Consider the following 18479-nt stretch of genomic DNA (forward strand, 5'->3'; position numbering starts at 1 on the left):
CAGGGGTTATGGTCACTGCTGCCTCCCTGAGCCCAGCACCGAGCCTGGCCAAAGCCTGGGCTTGTCAAGCCTTAGTGAACTGTGGGGTTTTTCTGGAAACACCTTAAATTTTACAACTTTGCCTAGATGAAGATATAGAATATTTCCAGCACTTCAAACGTCCCCAGTATGACTCTCACAGTCACTATTCTGACTTTTGTTGCCAACAAGAGTTTTGCTTGTTCCTGGACTTCATATAAATAGAATTACTATGTATTTTTCTTTTGCCTGATACTGATCATGAGATGGATGTATATTGTTGAAAGCAGTTATAGCTCATTATCTAATTATTTACATTATTTATTTATTTGTTTATTTATTTATATTTTTAGAGAAAGGTAGGGGGGAAAGGGCAGAGGGAGAGAGAGATACAGAATCTTAAGCAGGCTCCACACCCAGCAAGAGCCCAATGTGGGGCTTGATCTCATGACCATGAAGTCATGACCTGAGCAGCAATCAAGAGTCAGGCACTTAACCTACTGAGCTATTTAAAAAACTTTTTTGGGGGTGCCTGGGTGGCTCAGTCAGTTAAGCAGCCGACTTCGGCTCAGGTCATGATTTCGCGGTCTGTGAGTTCAAGCCCTGCGTCTGACAGCTCAGAGTCTGGAGCCTGCTTTGGATTCTGTGTCTCCCCCGTTTGCTCTCTGTCTTTCAAAAATGAATAAATGTTAAAAGAAAAAAACCTTTTTTTTGATGTTTATTTTTGAGAGAGAAAGAGAGAAAGACAGAGCACAAGTGGGGAAAGGGCAGAGGGAGAGGGAGACAAAGAATCCAAAGCAGGCTCCATGCTCTGAGCTGTCAGCACAGGGCGGGATGTGGAGGAGACCCCTGAGCTGAAGTGGAAGTCAGACGCGACTGAGCCACCCAGGGGCCCCTACTGAACTATTTTTGAAATGGATGTGTAGAAATGTACACTGTACATATGTACAAATGTATCATAAATGTATCAAACTGTACAAATGTGTCACAATTTATTTGTCCACTCTAGCATTGGTAGGACATTTAGGTAGTTTCCAATTTGGGGCTTTTATGAATAAAGTTGTTGTGAAGACATTCTTGTGTATGTCTTTTATGGAATGTATGCACCTGTTTCTCTTGGAGCAGAATTGCTAGGTCAGCAATCCACTGGGTGGGGTCCCCATCCCAGCAACGCCGGAGAGTTCTAGCTGCTCTGTATCTTGATACTGTCAGTCTTTTTACTTTTTGCCATTCTGGTGGGCATGCAGTGGTATATCATTAAGGGTTTTTGTTTTTTAAGCTTGTTTATTATGAGATAGCATGAGCAGGGGACGGGCAGATAGAGAAGGAGAGAGACAGAAAATCTCAAGCAGGCTCCACACTGTCAGCACAGGGTCTGACGCAGTGCTCGAACCCACAAACTGTGAGATCATCACCTGAGCCAAAATCAAGAGCTGGATGTTCAACCAACTGAGCCACCCAGGCGCCCCTATTGTTGTGGTTTTAATCTGCATGTCACTGATGGGTAAGCCTGTTGAGCACCTTTTCATATACCTATTGTCTATTTGCACCTGTTTGAGTGTTTTGTCCATTTCAAAACATTAGGATATTTCTCTGTTTCTTATTGATTTGGAATTCTTCATATATTCTGCATGACTCTTTAAAAAAAAAGTTTTATGTATTTTTGAGAGAGAGTGCATGCACCCATGTGGGGGAGGGGGACCCCCCGATAGAGAGGGGGACCAGAAGCCGGCTCTATGCACTGACAGCAGCAACCTCAACCTGGGGCTCCAACTCATGAACCATGAAATCATGACCTAAGCCGAAGTCGGACGCTCAACTGACTGAGCTACCAGGTGCCCGTGCATATGAGTCTTTTACTAGCATTTTATATCACCAAAAATTTACACACACACACAGACAAATCATCACTTCAGCTTAAAAGTCATTTTGATTCTATTTAATTAAATAAAAGCAATTTTTTCTCATCTCAGGAAATCACTCCAGACCACATAATACATGAGACAGTCATTTCATATGTACACAGCAGCGCCGGGCCCAGTGGACCCAATCCAATTTTCACCCGCTTGAGCAGGGCAGACCTTAATTCAGTTTGGTTGAACAGGTAGGGGGCAGGTGGTAAGGCTCACTGGTTTTTGCTCCCAAGATGGGCTGATGGTGCATCTGCATCACCCCCCTGGACCAGGGTGGTGGGAAGCAGAGGGTGAGGGGACCAGGGCAGAAATAACAAGCTCTGGCTGGTTTCCAGAGCTGGACTCCCACAGCTAAGCTGGATGCTCACAGTTTACTGCGTCTGCCCCTGTGGCAGATTCTGGGGACCTAGGACACCAGCCTCATCCTGGGGGAGCTCACAGCCAAGAAAAAGAGTTGGCAAAGGGAGTAAGGAAGCATGGTAAGGAGTGCTAGGCATCATAAATGCTAAGTGTCACTGCCGTGAAAACAGATGTTTGGTCCGGATGCAGTGGGAGGAAGGCTGGAGGCTCCAAGCTCTTGATGGGTCCCAGGGACATCTTCACAGTGGAGCTGATGCCATATGAGTTGTGCCTTGATGGATGAGCAGGAGTCACCAGGCAGAGGGTGGTAAGAAGGGCGTTTCCAGGCAGGGCTTGGTGCAAGCCTTCCTAGCGAGTGATAATTCTGTGGCTGGAGTGTAGGGTGTGCTGGGGGACAGGGCAGGAACATTAGAGTGGACCTGAGATGTCAGAGCCTTCCCTCCCTCAGCTTCCAGAGAGCCCCGGTGCCTGGGATCACGTTTCCTGGGGATGAACTCTGGGTTACAGCTTTCTAGGATACCTCACCCTCAGGGCCAGTGTGTGCTGAGCGAGTGATTATTTGTAAGATGGCCTTTCAGTTTAGAGGAATCATTATTTCCAATCCCTCCCTCCCTCCCCATAGTTACTACTACCCATGACACTGAGCATGCTGCCTCATCCTTGGTGGATACTTATGAGACAGAGAGCTCATCACCTCCTCTTACCTGAGCTCATCACCTCCTCTTACCTCAGAACCCTTCTCTAGAAAAGAGTGACATTTGGTTCTGTGTTGTTTTTCTTCTGGAGTTGAGACCTAGTGGACAGGAGATGAAGCGAGGAGGTCCCCCTGACGCCCAGATTTCTGGGCCTGGTGGGGAGAAGCAGGCAGGAGCTCTTGCAGGAAGGCTGTGCCATCACCAGGGTGGGCCCAAGTCTTGATGAGGCCCAGGGTCTGGGTGGGCTAGAGCCACGAGGCAGCTGTGAGGGGCTGCTCGAAGGGCATACCTGAAGGATTGGGCCTTCCAGAGGAAGCTTCTGGCCTTGGTGATCTCCTGGGCCAATCTTCTCAAATCATCTCCTTCAAATAGTGGCAATATGGGGTCCTTGGAAAGGGGAAATGAGTGTGAAATTAGATCCACTCAATGACTGGGTGCAACCTGAAAATACAAAATCTCAGGAAAAAAAAAATTAGAGCTAATCAAATGCAGCCTCCTACCCAGTGCAGGCAATCTGTGGGCCTCGGTTTGCATACTTCCAGAGACAAGGAGCTCACCACCTGCCAAGGTAGCTACTTTGCAAGTGGAACACTTTGAGGTAAGGTGTCTGAGAGTCAGCGGGGTGGGTAGCGGCGAACCAAGGTGTTCACTGGACTTCACGGCAGTCGGCGCCTCTCTTCTCAGTAGAACAGAAGTGGAACATGCTCCTTATCTCACTGTTACCCAGTGAGATCTATTCTGCCCTTTCCCTATTGCTTCTAGTAAAACAGCTGCACAGGCAGCTTTTCGCTTGTGTCAGCCAGTGGAATTCCAGAGGCTAGAGTTAGAGACACAAGTGCTCACGATCAGCAAGAGAATGTACGAAAGAAAGAGGCTCCCTCTGTCCTTCGCAGCAGGAGAGGAATGATCCCATTCTGCATCTGGAGACTATTCATAGAACCTGATTTTTTGTGGCATCAAACTGAGGACTTTTGCAACACTGTCAAGTTTGTTTTCCTGGGTTATAAGGACGGGTGAATATTTGTTACTGTCACTTGTTCTGTTCTCTGAACTATTTGTAGTATTTATCCCTAGAAGACGTATTTGAACGAAGGAGTCCTGCAAAGCACTTGACCTCACAAATTAGGCCATGTCCTGTGGCAGTCATCTTTAAGCTCCAAAAAGAGGTTCTGGAATTCTGGTTGGTTGTCTTATGTGATGATTTGTTGCCTTGAAAATGTTCTGAGAGCACCATGCTCCCAAAAGGTATAAACACGTGCCTAGCTTTTCAGTCAGACCGGGAGAGGATCTTTGGTATTCTCGTATCTGGCATGTGTGATAGAAACTGTGACTTTACCAGATTTATTACTTAGATCATTTGAATATCTGTGTTTCAATGAATTGAACACAGGGACACAGAAGTAAGCAGGACTTATAGCAAAGAGGTTAAGAGCATGAGTGTCTGGGCTGACTTTACCATTTGCTATGTCTTTAGGTGTATTCCTGTCCCTTACTGAGCCTATTTATTCATCCGTTTAATGGGTATAATAGTGGTTAAGGGGATTGAAAGGGGTAGTCTGTATAAAGCAATGGACCTGCACAAGTAAGTGCAATGAATGTGAACTGTTCTGTTAGTAAATAACACCTCCACGGGCACCTGGCTGGCTCTGTAGGCAAAGAATGTGACTCTTAATCTCAGGGTTGTGAGTTCAAGCCCCGTATTGGGTGGTTGGGTGTAGAGATTCACTGATTGATTGATTGACTAAATAAATAACACCTCCAAGCTCTGTGGCTTTCCCACTCCGAGGAGAGCCAGCCTCGAGGAAGAGCAGCAGGGAAACACAGCCCTTTCTAGCCAATACTTTGTATTCTCACAAGAGAAGCAGAGATCTTTTCAGGTAGGGGGGAATGACGTTATATCGAGACATCTGAACAGACCTCGCTCAGTCGCTCCACAACCTACCCTTTCGTCCACGAAGCCCCTGGTCAGCAGGCCGTGGATTTTGAAGAGTGTGTCCTCATCAACAGGGCAGTGATAGCGGGCCCCCGTGAGGGAGGCTAGATTTCTCAGGAAGTCAACCGCCGCCCTAGTTGGGAGAACAGATGTTCTGAGGCCGGCCCGCTGACTGGCCGGGCAAGTTCCCTCTGCACCCCTAGCCTGTGGGGAGCTTAAGTCTGTGCGGCAGTGGGCCCTGGACCCTGAGGCCCTGTGCCGCTGAGACCACGTTGGCATCACCAAGCCCACCCCCGTCAGTTTATGGGTGAGGCAGCTGCTGCACGAAGCAGATTCCCTGCTTCAGGGTCGCCAGCTAGTGGGAAAGCACACAGCCAGCACACGTTTCTTAATTGGACACGGAGCCAGTGCCTGCTACTACGTGTTGGGGCTGGCAGGGACACAAGCGTGGCCTTTATGAAGCTCGTGGTTTAGACAGATCAAATATGCACCAAAGCGGGGCGCCTGGGGGGGGCTCAGTCGGTTAAGTGTCTGACTTTGGCTCAGGTCACGATCTCATCATTCTAAGTTTGAGCCCCGCTCAGAGCCTGGAGCCTGCTTCAGATTCTGTGTCTCCCTCTCTCTCTGCCCTCCCCTGTTCACTCTCTCTCTGTCTCTCTCAAAAATAAACATTAAAAAAAAATTCACCAAAGTAATCACAGTTTCGCCAAAAACATTCAAGTCTTTTTCTGAAGGAGCAGAATCTGTCTTTTCCAACACATGTTCCTCTGCGGTGATCGTTTATAAAAAAATAACCGTGGCAATGCTACTTTAAACATTTTTCCCATCAATTTTCACAAATGTGCTCCGAGAAAGATCGGGAGGGCGAAGACCACACGTGACCGTGGGAATGGACGCAAATCCATTCTCATACTGGAGAAAGTCAGGACGGCGGTGCCTGAGAGGGGCAAGCTGGAGGTGGAGGGAGGGCTTTCACTCTGATGTAACGCCTGCCTGCACCCTCCTCATTTCTCACTCACTGAGTTGGGCCCCGGAGAGATTGGGGTCTAAAGTGAGTCCCTGGACTGGGCCAGCTGCTCACATGTGTACCTCACACACGCAGCCGTGGGAAAGGCGTACAGCTCAGCCCCTGCTCCTTCTTGCCCACCTGCCTGAGCAGTTCAGGGAAATGGTGTGCAGTTTCAGATCTCTTTCCTCCTTGAGTCTTTGGACTTCATTCAGAATAAGGCTGCAGCTTGTATCTGGCTTCCCGTCGGTCAGGAGGTACAATCCTTCCACATCGTGAAAACTGAAGGCTTTCTGAAAGAGAGCGGGAGGATGGTCTGGCTCAGGGCTAGGCACTAACCAGGAAGGACAAAAACGAATCGCCTGCTGTCCCCAAGGGAAATAGTTCTGATTGGATCCCACTGACTTGTCCATTTAGAGTGAGAGACCCTCCCCTCCCCGCTTTCAGCTATCACAGACCAAGGAAGCTGCCAAGGTCTAGGAGAAAGCATGGCGCACCTCTGGGCTGGTTAACCCCAGCAAGTCACTTAACCTCTCTGAGCCTCTGTGCCTTCAACTCTAAAGTGAGAACGAGGATCACTTTCTCACCAGGTTGTTGGGACAATGAAATAAAGTAACACTTCGTAGATCTAAAAGTGCTCTTTGTAATTTGAAAGCATAATGCGGGATCGGTAGAAGGGGTGATGGTATTTCTGTTTTGCTACGGAGTCGGGCTCGGGGGCAGAACTTGCCAGTAATGCTTGCAAGACTGAGGTGCTCCCCTGAGCACGCAGGTGGGTCACCCACTGCATAGCCTCGTGACAGGCTGCATCTGTGGTCTCCACCAGAGTGTCCCTCCACAGCTGTAGGTCCTCCGCAAAGCTGAGCAGGTTAAACCTGGGGAGGGGAGTGGAAAAGGTAGGGGCAGAGAGAAGGTGAAAGAGATGGGTTAGAAGATGCCTGGGGGAAGTAACCTCTGTGAGGACCATGCAAGCCTATCAGTGTCAAGACCCTACATCGAGCCCCGGGGCCCCTCGGGGAGAATGAGAAGGAGGAGGTACACGCTGACGATTCTAGATGCAGATGAAATAGATCCGCACCCCACCTCTGCGCCACTTACAGGTCATGTGATCTCTGGCAAATTACTTAACCTCTCTAAGCCCTAATTTCCTTTTCTGAAAATTGGGGATGATAATGGAAATACCTCACTGGGGCACTGTGAGGATTGAATGAAATCATGCACGTAAAGTGCTTGGCACACAGCAAGTGCTCAATAAATGTTTGCTGTTATTAAGGCAAGGATGAGTCCCAGTCTAGGACCAGTCTCCTACCGTCTCCTAGGGTCAATTTTTCTGGGTAGAGAAAACAACCCCAAACCCCAATCTCTTAAAAAAATCAAGTTCAGCTGAAATCTACAATTGAAGGCCATCTGCTGGTTCCTTTGCTCTGTTTGCAATGGTCCCTGGGCCAGAGGTGGATTTCTGAAGGCTGCTTTATTTCTGCAACAGGACGCAGTGTTATTGCTCAAATAAGCTACAGCTCCAGGCTTGTGAGCGGTGAGGAGGGAAGCCCAGTGAACTTCCCCTTTGATCTTCTTGCCTCACAGCCACTCGCCCCCTTCCCTCTCACCTGTTACAGCGCTTCCTGCCCCGCACCCACTCGCCCCCTGCCTGTCACCTGTCACAGTGCTTGCGCAGCTGTTCCCAAATCAGCAGAATCAGCTCAGTCTTCACTTGCTGCAGGTAGGGGCCCATGGATCCCGAAGTGTCCACCAGGATGCACACTTTGCTCTCCAAAATGGTGCCAAATAATCGGCGGCTCCCTGCTCCGAGGGCGTGGGGGCAGAGGCAGGGAAGGAGTGAGGGGTCGCTCCTGCCACTGCTGGTTTTTCTCGCGGCAGCTATCAAATACAAGGTCTACCAAATACACCTGTTGCCTCACTGGTCGACAATCAGATGTTAGCCCACTGGGAGATGGCCTTTGTGATGTTGTCGAGGGGTGAGGGGCGTCAGTTGTCCAAGGGCAGAGCCGGTCAGTGGCCTGGGCTTTGGGACATCACAGTTTCAGCTGTGTCTTTGCCTGTGATCTGTGATCACCTGCACAAGTGGTTGTAACCACTCTGGCCTGAGTTTCCTCATCCCTACAGTTAAGCGCCTGGACTAAGTGGTGTTACGGTATTGTTTGGGGCTGGAAAAGATGTTATGGAGCACGGAGTCCGTCAGCTGGTCAACAGACATCAGCGGAGCCCGGCACTGTGCAAAGTGTGATGGAGAGAGGCTGCCTGGCCTCCTGGAGCTGAGAGTTGGGCAGGCAAGACAGATGTTAAATCCACAGCTATGGCTCTCCGAGGGTCATGACAGAGCAGTAGTGGGAAGAATCTGAGTTCAGTGGGTGAGCTACCACTGCAGGATGGGCAGCTAGCAGAGGAAAGAGGTGAAGGTGTGGAAGGAACAGCCTGGGCAAGCCTGGGCCAGAGGAGAGGAGCATGGCATGCTCAAGGACAGAGAGAAAGACTCTCTGGAAGGAATCAGGAGGACTGGGATGGAGACCCTTGCCAGGGTCACACAGACTGGCAGTGACCACTGAGAAACCCATGTCCTCCAACCCACACTTTAGTCAGACAACCACTAACCCTAGTCTTTAGTTTCACGAGGCTAAATACAGAAGTGACCCAGGGGAAAGCCGAAGAACAGAAGACAACGCATCCAGCGTTCTCGAATCATGCCTCAGCGACCTTCCTGGAGGCAGTCGTAGAAAAAAATGGAAAAACTGCCACAGAAAAGATCGGCTGCTTTCCAGGAAAAGATGGACTGAGCTGGCTGGACCCACTGGCCGGGAACCTTCCAGGACTCATCTGGGGTATTCCCTGGCAGTGCTCATGTCCACATGACAAGAGAGGGGCCATCCTGAGGCATGGGAGACGTTCCATGAAGATGGCCAGCCAGCCAGTTGAGTCGAGGAAACTCCAACTGCAAACGGCTGGCCGATCCGTCTTAGGAACCAGATGGTGGAAACAGTGCGAGCCACCAAGCCCCGTCGTTTTGACCTCCTGCATCTCTCTGACTCTGCCCAGTCCGTCCATCTCTACCATCTCTACCTCTCCCAGCTAGCCCAGTCTTTCACCCGGGCTACTACAAGCTCTATCCCCTCAACAATTAGTATTCCATGCAGAACCAGGGCGATGATTGCCGATGCTAACTTGATCATTTCCCCCTTATTTAAAACATTTAGTGGCTTCGATTGCTCTTAGGATAAAGGACAAAGGCTGGGCATGGCCTCATCTCTCTGGGATGGTCTCATTCTTACTCTCCCTCATCCTCAGCCACACAGGCTTCCTTTTAGTCCTTACACTCAGCACTGACTGCCCCCCCCCCCCCCCACACCGCCAGCCCCCAGCACCTCAGACATGCCTGTCTTTTCTCTCTTTGCCCAGGTAACATCTATTCACTCTTCAGATCTTGGCTCCTCAGGGAAGCCTCCTGTGATTTTCCTATCCGGGCCCGCTGCCCCTCTCAGAGGCTCTCACTGCCCATGCCTATCTCCTCCCTACACACGTCACCATTGTGACATTAGACTTGTCTGTGGGACTCTTTGGTTAATGTCTGTCTCCTAGACCATATGCTCCACGAGCTCAGGGACCATGTTGGGTGTTGCCTTCCACCATCTCCCCAGCACCTGGCGGGAGAGCAACACACATTTGTTGAATAATGAACGAGTGAATAAGTGAAGCAGCCCTGGGTGTGGAAGTGTTGGTGGTGTTTTGAAGTACTGGGTGGCACTGGGGTGGCAGCATTGCTGATCTTCACACCCTTCCCAGCAGCAAGTGTGCATTGTGATTGGAGAGAGGCACACAACCTCTTTGCCCCCGTGTCAGCTCTGACACGACAACTACACGTGGCTCTAGCAGTGCTCTCCAGAGGCTTTGGAAAGCAGCAGTCATCACTATACCCCACTGCACATGGTCTGTTTTACCAGGTTCTACTGCAGAGGATTGGATCTAATGAATCTGTGTGGGACCCTGAGGAGCCCACATAGGGACCTCTATAAAAGCCTCCCTCCCTCCTTCCTCCTGTTGTCCCAGGAACCCTCCAGGCCCCAAAGCCTAAACACTCTCCTGTCCAGCTCCGGCTATCTGCCTGGCCTCTTGAACTTGATGCTTCCGGCCGTCTCTTGATCTCCAGCCCACCCTCCTCTAGGGTGTGAGTCTGGCTCTCCTGGGCCAGCCCTGCTGTCCACCTGCCCTGGAGGGGCCTTGGTGCCCTCTGTAAAGAAGAACAGGGGATTCTTCTCTGTCAGGACTCCCTCTCATTTCTGCCTTTGTAGACAAGTTCTATGAGGGTCAAATCAATGTTGAATTGAGCCTCTTGAGAGAAAGCCCCTCAGTCACATCCAGGAAGGCAAGGGACGGGACATGGCCTTGCAGGGTGGGCCTGGACAGGCCTGGGTCCCTTCTGGTGCCCACCGGCCCATGCTCCACCTCCCTATCATCCGGCACCTTGCCTGACCTTGGAATCCAGAAATCATGTTGTAACTGGATGACCTTTCTGGCCTCATCCCTGACCTGTGCACCTGGTATGGGAAGGACTGACCCTCATCCCTGGGTTGACCTTGTACTTCCCTTCATGCCCCTCCACCCTCCAGGACAGCAGGCAGGCTCACCAGACAGCAGCCACTGCAGCCTCTGGACATAGCGCCTCATCACCTTCTCCAGACATGTGATGTATGCTTCCATTTCCCTGGGCGTCCACTGGATATGTCTCACTACCCCCTGGATTAAGACAAGCCAAGGCAAACTTTGCCCCATCAGCTTTCTTCATATCCCCATCATCTCCTTAAATAGTTTAGTTGATTGTGGTTAATAATTTCCAAAAACCTCTATTAGGCATATATATATTTGCTTAAAGGCTTTTTCTTTTACCAAACCACTAGATTTATGGTTCTAGAAGGAGTAGGGGAATTGGGATGATGGTTTTGTGGCACATGCAGCCACTGAAATAATAAAAAACATAGCATCTCTAAATTTTAAATTAGAAAACACTTCATGGTAGGATGGGAAGTCCATAAATGTCAAACTAAAAGATGACCTTAGATGGAGAAGGGGATGGCATGATAAAACCCCCATAAAATCCTTCTGGTGAATAATTTTGCATTTGGTGGCTACTTTTGGCTTTCTAGTTTCCCCTAACATCAATAACATCACATAAAATGGCAAGGATAGAAAATGGGGTCTTCCAAAAACAAAAATAAAAACAGCATGATTCATTTTTCATTTGTACTAAATTTACTTGTTCCAGTGTTTTAGCAATGAAAAAATTATCCCCAAACTAGAAACTAGAAAACAGTCCCCGCCCAGGGGAGGAGGGAACCCCCTGATGCTCCCCATCTTAACAGAATCATCAGCAATATTGGGGTACAGAGTTCTGCTGAGTTCTTCAGCCAGTACCCTATTCTCAGCAACTATTTTGTGTGTGTGTGGTTTTTTAAAATTTTTATTTTAGAGACAGAGAGAGAAAGAGCAGGGGGAAGGAGTAGAGGGAGAAGGAGAGAGACAAAATCTTAAGCCGGCTCCATGAGGGGCTCGATCACACTACTCTGGGATCATGACCTGAGCTGACCTGGGATCATGACCAGAGTCAAAATCAAGAGTCAACTGATTGAGCCATCCAGGAGCCCCCCTCAGCAACTATTTCTAATTCTCACTCCATGGAGCCCTTCTAGCTCTGGAAGATGGTGTCAGGCACCCTAAGGAGTTGACTTTTCTTCCAACAGTATCTGCATCCCTATGTGCCAAGAACAGTCCCAATTTTGGATAGAAGCAGGAAGAGAAGCCATGTACATTCTCATGGAGTTCTCACCAACACATTGTGCCATTTGAAGCTGATCACAGGCAGGAGGTGGGAGAAAAGAAACAATAGCAACAAAAACCATGACTTACATTGATCTCTATACTGGGCAGGATGTTGCAGTATTTGGCTGACGCCAGCCCCTGGGCTGACTTCTGATGAGTGCAGCTGGGACCGACGTATCTGGAGATTTCCATCCTCAGTTTTTTGAGCCCATAATTTGCTACCCACTGTAGAATAAAAGAAAGAACTATTATCTTGGGTAATGTAGGCTTAATTGAATGATGGTCTGACTCATCTATTAAAACGTTGTATTTGAAATCTGTCTCGTGTTTGCAGTGTGGGGTTTCTAGGTCTTCATGGAGCACCCAGGGCATGTAGATTCCTTCCCCTGCACTGGGGAGAAATGCACAAGAAATACCGGCAACAGGGAACCTGCTACTTTCTAGTCTGGTGGACGCTGTTGCTTTTCCAATAGCCATTTCAACTCTCTCCCACAAAATTTGAGTGGAAAGCCATGACTAGTCTGAAGTTCAGACTCTAAACCAATTAGGGTGATCTCTGTCTCCTTGTCACGGTGAGAGATACAAGAACGGGCAGGCTCGCGACAATCAAGCATGGCTCCAGGATCGATTCAGGCTCCAGTCAGAACCAAGCTCAGACTCTTACTGAATGGTTGTGGAAAGAGACTCTCATCGAATGGTTGTATCTTCAGGATATGAACAAGAAGGGGGATTTGTCCTGCCTGCAGCCAGAAGGTTCTGACACTACTAAGTGCTTTACCCAAAATATACTTCAATTAGTCATCAATCCTAGCAGATATACAACTGGAGTCATTTTACAAATGGGGACACTGAGATGGGGTGTAGCTAAATGACTTGCCCAAGGTCACCCAGCTAGGAACCAGCAGACCCAGGTTTCCAACACAGGTCTATTTAAACTCTTTCCCCATCTGCCACACTAAGCAGCCATTGTGAGCACATGCCTCTCCACGTCCAAGTATGTCCACCTACCTACGAGTGGAAGGTTGGCGGAAGGGATTATTGCTTGAGGGGTATGTGCAGGTCCCAAGAACTTAATACCTCCTGGCTTGAGCAAACTGCATCCTTCCTGGGCAACTGGATAGAAGAGCTAACCCTTCGTATTCCCCTTCCTTGAGGGTATTTCTTGTAGACCGAGCCTAGGAGAAACAGAGTGAGGTTACCTCGTGCACCTCTCTTCCCTCTCCCCTCCACTCCCCTCTTTGGCTTCCTTTTGCATTTAATTTCTCTGTCAATCAAATCAGCTGGAAAATTCCTTAGGCCAATTTGCTGAAGGGTAGAGGGAGGCTGTTAGGTGGATCAGGGGAAGCGTTGGGACCTCGCCTCTCTACACATCAGTGAATTGTTACTGGGAGACTTGTACCATTTTGCAGCAATCAATTGTGGGGGGGCGGGGAGTGGGTAGGGACCCGAGGACACTCATCTCCACTCCCTTCCCAATTTCCCAATCAGCCTCAGAGCTGAGGACACTGCCTCTGATGGAGGATGAGCGGTGTCAAGAACTTGCACGCCCATTTCCCTGGACTGGGAGACCTGAGTGGTTTGAGGATACGCCTGCTCCGGAGACACTGCTGCCCGCGTCCTGGGACAGCTGGAGGGGTCTCCCTACCCACGGGCCTGCTGACCTTACAGTTCTTACAGGGCCATCCAGACATCTGTGTAACCTCCCGCTTACCCACGTTATTCCCCGTCTCCGTATAAAACAGTGAGAGAGATGTCTCTGCTTCCCTCCACTTGGTCTTCCTCCTCCGTTCTGCGGTCCCTTCTTTCACTGGCTGGGCTGAAGCTGGAGGAAAATTGGCCTGTTGGCTGGAGCAGCCTCGTGGGGTCATGCGGTGACGCTGTCCAGCTTGTCTGGAAGACTTGTCAATTTCAGCTATGCTCTGCCCTTGAAATAGGCCTCCAAAATGGCCTTGAGGTCCTCAGGGACTACCCCCAAGTCTTCTGGCCTCACCTGCATCGGCAACAGCTAAAGCTGCCGTTTACCAAGTACTGATGTGTGCCAGGCATGGCGCTAAGTGCTTTCCGTAACCCGTATTATCTTATCCTCAACGTGCCCCAGTTTATAGTCAAGGCGAGTGGGGCCCAGAGTCCGTAAGGGCACAGCAAAGATTCTACCCAGGTCTTGCTGACTCCACAACTCTGCTCTGAACCATTCTGCTATGTCTTTGACATTAGAAATAAGATACACGGGGGTGCCTAGGTGGCTCAGTCAGTCAAGCATCTGACTCTTGATCTTGGCTTGCGTCTTGATCTCACGGATCGTGAGTTCGAGCCTCACATCGGGCTCTGTGCTGGTGGCACAGAGCCTGCTTGGGATTCTCTCTCCCTCTCTTTCTGCCCCTACCCCTCCCTCCCTCCCTCTCTCAATAAACTTAAAAAAATTAATAAGATACATGGTCTTACTTCTATGAGCTGAATACTTAAATGAAAATACTGAGGCCCTGTCATGACCAGCTGGCACTGGTCATTATCCTTAGCCGGTCTTGGGCCTAAATTTCTTTATCAGTGAAATGGGGAACTAATAGATTACCTGTCACACAGGACTGATTATCGTAAGCTTTACTTGGGACAATCTTAGCAGAGGGGTGAGCACATGAAAAAGACTCATGATCATCAGTCATTTTGGTTACCATTATAATTAATACATGTCTTGGCCATGCCCTCCACCCCCCTACCCACCAGCCTGAGCACGGTCACGCTTACCTGGTGGGACGCCTGCTTTGCCACTAAGTGGCCGCCATGTCAGAGCTTCCAAGGGGGAGCTCTTCTCTCTGTCACGGTCATCTTTAAGGCTCTAGAAAACAGGCCGTCTTTCCTGTCAGTGGCCTGTTCTCTGTAGCAGACCCAGACCATGTGTAGCTTACTCCCATCCCAGGGGTTGTGTTTCTGGAAGGTTCTGCCCACGTGGGCACTGCCCTCATTCAAAGAACTCCACCAGGTTCCAGGAGCCAGCCTAGAGGCATCGCCTTCCCCTGCCTTCCCAAATTCTGGGATGAAACCCCAGTCTCAGCCTGTCCGTTAGGAAGCCATGCAGGGAGGGGCCTATGGGAGTCGATTCCTCTGACATGTGTGCCCCATCTCCTGCAGCAGATTCAGAGGCGACTGGGTTTTGAGGTGAAAAATTGTGTGCGTGCGTGTGTGTGTGTTTAATAACAGGGAGGGAGGGCATGCTACACACCCGTGGGATTTGCCAGAACTTGCTTCAGTTACTGCCCTTCTTCCTAGGACTGGGATTTTTGGGCCTCTAGCATGACAAGCAACCATTTGGGTAACTTCTGTGCCTTCTTGGGCATCTCAGTTTTAAGGGAGGAGTCCTTCATTACTGGGCACAAGTGCAATGTGGCAATGGCTGAACAGAATTACCCAGGGCCTTGGACCAACCAGCTCACACCACTGTGAGCTGCTGTGAAAAAGGCCTGGCTGCTGCTACCTGGCCCTCATTCCAGGAGCCTCTTTGGAGGCCTTGGCACAGCCCAAACCTCTTCACTCTGAATCGGCTCGGAAAGCACCGAAGGCCCAAGACACAGCCCCTGAGACTCCGGGGTTTCGTCCCAGAATTTGCATCTGGGCTGGTTCCTGGAACCTGCTTGAATTCTTTGAATGAGGGCAGAACCTGTGTGGACAGAACCTCCTGGAAGTGCAGCTCCCGGGCTGAGAGTAGGCGACACAAGATCCGGACTGGTCCCCTCATTCTGCAAATGCATTATGTTTGCAAGGATCTGTCCATCAGTGAAACACTGAAGAGCTCCAGGTATTTGCTGCTTCTGCTCACAAGCACTGTGGAGTCCGGGATCATTCTGAGGTCCCTCTGATTTCTGCAGTGGGGTGGATATTTTAGGTAGGACAGGTTGGATCGGCTGTGACGGGGATAAGGCCCTAGCAGGCACAGGTCTACCCTCAGGGTCCTATCAGGCCCCTGCTAAGCCTTGGGCAGCAGTGGCTCCCATGGCAGCAGGAGCCCATTAGATACCCTTTGCCCAAACAGACCCTCCAGGATAAGCCCTTCTGCCTTACAGCCATCAGATGTAGCAGTGGGCGCCAATTCCATGGAGTTCTTAGTACCCGGCACAGGAATCAAGCTGAGATAGCCAGGCAGAGCCAAAGGTGGGTGGAGAGGAGGCCAGAGATGCCCCCAGAGCTGAAAAGCAGATCCCCCAGAAGAGGGGGAGCTGGAGGTACCCCCGGGACATTGACCACTGAGCACCCTGCCCCCACCCTGCTGGCCCTGGGGTCTGGGAGAGGGGTCTGGGTCATTTTAAGATCTAGGAAAGACCAGGAGACAAGGTGGCAACAAAATCCACGCTGTGTTATTAGGGAGGGGAGTCAAACCATTCTGGCCACCGAGGGAGCTGTGGGCTTGGAAGAATAGAGTTTCCTGGGCTGACTTCTTTGCTTGAACATCTTTGGTTTTTCTTTCAGGAGGGCTGAGCTTTCCACTTCTTTCCCAGACTGGTTCTTCAGCGAGGACACCAGTAAGGCACACTGCAATGGGGACTGGGCCGGTTAGCAGCACCCCAGCCACGGTGTGCCTCCAAGCAGAGGACAGACAGACAGAGTGCACATGCACATAACACACACACACACACACACACACACACACACACACACACACAGCAGGAGAGACTGGGTCCATTGGCACCTCTGGGCTCCTGTTTCTGGGGCCATAAGCACTGTGGATCAAAACTATTAATTGTAAGTCCCATGTATGTAGGGTGTGGGATCCCTCAGGCACTGGGCTAGTTAATTCCCTGGGGGTCCCAAACCCTAGTGCCAAGAAAGCATGCCAACTATGTTTTTAGGGCAAGTGCTATTTAAAAAAAAAAAATTTAATGTTTACTTATTTTTCAGAGAGAGAGAGGTGGGGAGGGGAAGAGAGGGACAGGCAGACACAGAATCTGAAGCAGGCTCCAGGCTCTGAGATGTCAGCATAGAGCCCAATGAGGGGCTTGAACTCACGAACCACAAGATCATGACCTGAGCCAATATCAAGAGTTGGACACTTAACTGACTGAGCCACCCAGGTGCCCCCCTTCCTTGCCATTTTTAACAAGTATCAGTGCAATTTTTAATTTAATTTTTATTTTTATTAAAAATTTTTTTATTAAAAATTTTTTTTAACGCTTATTCACTTTTGAGAGACAGAGAAAGAGCGCAAGCAGAGGAGGGGCAGAGAGGGAAAGAGACACAGGATCTAAAGCAAGCTCCAGGCTCTGAGCTATCAGCACAGAGCCTGAGGCGGGGCTTAAACCCACGAACTGTGAGATCCTGACCTGAGCCCAAGTCGGACGCTTAACCTACTGAGCCAGCTAGGTGCCCCCTGTGCAATGTTTTAAACACCAACCAGCACTGGCAGCTAGGAAGGGCTACAGAGGGATTCTACTCAGAGACCTCAGAAGGAGTATGGCCCTTCTGCCACCTTAATCGCAGACTTCTAGCCTCTGAAACGGTGAGAGAATAAATGTCTATTGCTTTAAGCCGCCTAATTTGTGGTACTTTATATGGCAGCCCCAGGGCACAAATAGAGAAGGGCAGTCGTTTGCCCCACACGTAAGGCATACCTTTTGGGAGTAGTTGAGAGCCTTTTCCATCTCAGACACGATGGCATTGATGTCATCGCTTTCGTAAATACCTGGAAGCAAGGCACATCGTGAGCATGGAGGAGGGGTGTAGATCATGGAGAGCGTCCGTATCTCTTTACATGAGGGCTGTGTGGAGGTGACCTGAGCCCGAGGGGCAGGAAGGGGTCCTGATGGGCTGTGCTGACCAGGTCCCCCACCCCCTATCCCCACAGCCCCACCCAGTGGTGAAGGGGATGGGCAGGTACATTGAAGTTACCAGTAGTGGGGCCGGCCCCAGGACCCAGTGGCTTGCACCCAGCTGACTGCCTTCACCCAGAGGAAGGATGGGTTAGGAGTGATGGTCCCGCTATTCCAGTGAATAAGAAGACCCACCTTAGGATTAAACTATCTAGTGTCTGTAGTGAATATTGGTGACTTATTTGAGAGGGACTGGAATGTAATGACTGAGAAGACAGACTCTGAAGTTGGCCTGCCTGGGTTCAAGTCCTGGTTCCACCACTTACTAACCACATGCTTTTGGATTCTGTCTCAGCTTTCCCATCTGTAAAATGGGGATAACCTACTTCAGAGGATCATTGTAAGGAATCAATACTAATACATGCAAAATGCTTGGAACTGTGTCTGGCATATGATAACTATTCTAGAAGTGTGTCCTGTTATTAGCAATCATCACCGACAATAACTTCTATGTATATGCCCAATGCTTTTCATGGAAAGAGCTGGGAAACAGGGCCCCAGGGTTCCAGCCCCAGCTATGCCACTGATTTTGTACCACAGGTAACTCATGTCCTTGGGAGTCATTTCTTTGTTTCTAAATCAGAGAGGGTGGAATGTACTAGTGGGTCCTGAGCCTCAATCACTCCTGTGTCCCAGTCATGATTTTGCCTTATCTCCATACCACCTAATCCATTATCTGTATTATCGCTTTTGTTACTTAAAAGCATATATATGTATATATGTAATTGAGACATATATTATTGACATAATGTATCACATAATATGACATGATATTAGTTTCATGTGTACAACAAATAATTTTGTTATATACATGAATATTTATATATATTGTGAAATGATCATCATAATGTCTATCTAACATACTTAAAAGTA

General features: G+C 49.5%; 1 protein-coding gene across 6 annotated transcripts in view; it reads right to left on the reverse strand.

Annotated features, from left to right (window-relative positions):
• Nucleotides 1-1929: 1929 nt before the first annotated feature.
• Nucleotides 1930-18479, reverse strand: part of VWA3A (von Willebrand factor A domain containing 3A) — a 61622-nt gene continuing 45072 nt past the window's right edge. For 5 of the 6 annotated variants that reach the window (XM_078440461.2, XM_078440460.2, XM_078440459.2 and 2 more), the window contains 14 exons: nucleotides 17349-17419; nucleotides 16120-16272; nucleotides 14494-14584; nucleotides 13463-13573; nucleotides 12829-12926; nucleotides 11839-11976; nucleotides 10563-10671; nucleotides 7581-7725; nucleotides 6652-6800; nucleotides 6067-6214; nucleotides 4929-5052; nucleotides 3276-3373; nucleotides 3019-3084; nucleotides 1930-2678 (listed from right to left, as the gene is read on the reverse strand). In XM_078440461.2, the coding sequence (XP_078296587.1) occupies nucleotides 3033-3084; nucleotides 3276-3373; nucleotides 4929-5052; nucleotides 6067-6214; nucleotides 6652-6800; nucleotides 7581-7725; nucleotides 10563-10671; nucleotides 11839-11976; nucleotides 12829-12926; nucleotides 13463-13573; nucleotides 14494-14584; nucleotides 16120-16272; nucleotides 17349-17419 (1487 nt within the window). In that variant the 3' untranslated portion in view covers nucleotides 1930-2678; nucleotides 3019-3032. Of the gene's footprint in view, nucleotides 2679-3018; nucleotides 3085-3275; nucleotides 3374-4928; nucleotides 5053-6066; nucleotides 6219-6651; nucleotides 6801-7580; nucleotides 7726-10562; nucleotides 10672-11838; nucleotides 11977-12828; nucleotides 12927-13462; nucleotides 13574-14493; nucleotides 14585-16119; nucleotides 16273-17348; nucleotides 17420-18479 lie in introns of all 6 variants that reach the window. The other variant, XM_078440458.2, reaches the window with a different exon arrangement.

Source organism: Panthera onca, chromosome E3 (genome assembly GCF_046562875.1).
Source record: "Panthera onca isolate mPanOnc1 chromosome E3, mPanOnc1 haplotype 2, whole genome shotgun sequence".
In the NCBI taxonomy this organism is placed as follows: Eukaryota; Metazoa; Chordata; class Mammalia; order Carnivora; family Felidae; genus Panthera; species Panthera onca.